The sequence below is a fragment of the Penaeus chinensis genome, chromosome 7, assembly GCF_019202785.1.
Source record: "Penaeus chinensis breed Huanghai No. 1 chromosome 7, ASM1920278v2, whole genome shotgun sequence".
Classification (NCBI taxonomy): domain Eukaryota; kingdom Metazoa; phylum Arthropoda; class Malacostraca; order Decapoda; family Penaeidae; genus Penaeus; species Penaeus chinensis.
This window is the reverse complement of record NC_061825.1, coordinates 20,866,581-20,868,383: the sequence shown is the minus strand read 5'-3', so window position 1 is coordinate 20,868,383 and position 1,803 is coordinate 20,866,581. Positions and strand designations below refer to the sequence as shown.

Genomic DNA, 1,803 nt, shown 5'->3' with positions numbered 1-1,803 from the left:
CGTTTTTAAGGTCCATGTGTACTGTCATATACCATGCGAAAAAATAAGCTAAATAAACGATAAGTGATGCACTGCTCTTCACTTTAATATTAGCAGTTTATTGGATTAAAAAGCTATTTTGTCTTTGGTAAATCCCTTTCGGTATGTCTGAATAAAACACATAGATAGACAGACAGACAGATCATAACAAAAGGGTAGTAGATAAAAGTTGTTGGACAGACAGACAAAGAGAGAGAGAGAGAGAGAGAGAGAGAGAGAGAGAGAGAGAGAGAGAGAGAGAGAGAGAGAGAGAGAGAGAGAGAGAATGAGAATAAATGATCAATGCGTATGCCTTTCTTTCATTTCTCATATTTCTAAATACATTTCAAAGTCACCTCTAACTACTCATTGTGCTCAGCGTTCACCTTTACCCTTTTTTACTGTGAACTCTCCCCCTCTATATAAACATGATTTGCAGTCCTCAAAGTACTGTTTGGCAAAGCACAGGGTATTTAACTTTTAACTCGACCCGCCACTGTTCATGTGGATATGGGTTCCAAACTGCGTAAAATACATTTGATACATAGCTACTTCCAGGCAAATAAAAATACACACTTCTGGTGCTGAGGGACGTAAATAATCTCATCAATTGATTGTCGGTAGAACAACAAACCATGTACTGCAATGATATATTATCATGGTACAGGTAGTGATGGTAATGGTACTTGAGTAAAATCAGTGAAACAACACTAACAGTAATAAAACTTCGTCAAACACGCAAACACCAATGATAATGCTAATAAGGTTGAAATCAAGGTTGATAGGAACAGTAACGGATAATAATAATAATAATGATAATAATAATTATAGTAATGATAATAATAATAATAATAATAATAATAATAATAATAATAACATTGTCCGAATGATAATGACAAACATTTCTCGACCACGATGTAACACCAGAGGTAAACAAAGATGGCGGACCAGCAGTGAATTTTTCGCACCTTATCTTCACGATATCTGTCACGTAAACTTTTACTAAACTTCGAATTGACCAAGATAATGCTCAGGCACCTTTCAGGAGGTGGCAGAAACGTTGGTGGCCAGTGAGAAGGGAAGAAAATACGACCAATTATTCAAAATTAGTCCAAATAATTCCTGAGCTTGGCGAGAATTTGCACTTCTGTGGAACATGCAAACGAAAGACAAATTGGTATTTGTCTGTATAAAAGACATTCATGCATTGGGATTTAAAAGGCTGAGAAGACTGCAGAGAGCAAATAAAACTTGACTTAGAGATTGATTTACGTAGAAAGAAGAAAGGGTACTGGTCAATTACCCCAATGCTCATGTGTGTGTGTGTGTGTTTTCATATCAATATCTATATCTCTATCTGTACATGTGCGTGTATGTCCATGTCCATACGCTTGTGCGTCTGTACATACTTGCACAATGAAACTCGAACGATAAAATAAAATGCAAGATCAGACGGTCAGGATAGGTCAGGCCAAGTCACCTTCATGCTGTCACTGACATGACATGAAAAGGCTGACATGAATTTAAGAATAACTGAAGAATTTAAAAACGAAAAGAAGACTTCCATTGTGCCCTGAGTTTTTGACTGCGGTCGCCGGTGATGTGTCCGTTAAGTCGGAAAGGGATTGAATGTTTTGTACTGCAAAATTCGGTACGTATGGACAGTGAGAATGTGTAAGAAAAGAATATATATATATATGTGTGTGTGTGTGTGTGTGTGTGTGTGTGTGTGTGTGTGTGTGTGTGTGTGTGTTATATACATATGTATATAAGGTATATATGTAT

The 1,803-nt window shown here is 36.7% G+C and overlaps 1 protein-coding gene across 1 annotated transcript in view; it reads right to left on the bottom strand.

Moving 5' to 3' along the window:
• LOC125026905 (nuclear receptor coactivator 1-like) overlaps positions 1-1,504 on the bottom strand; it is a 34,709-nt gene extending 33,205 nt beyond the window's left edge. The window contains exon 1 of the mRNA XM_047615506.1: positions 1,499-1,504. Within this exon, the coding sequence (XP_047471462.1) occupies positions 1,499-1,504 (6 nt within the window). The remainder of the gene's footprint in view (positions 1-1,498) is intronic.
• Between the last annotated feature and the right edge of the window lie 299 nt (positions 1,505-1,803).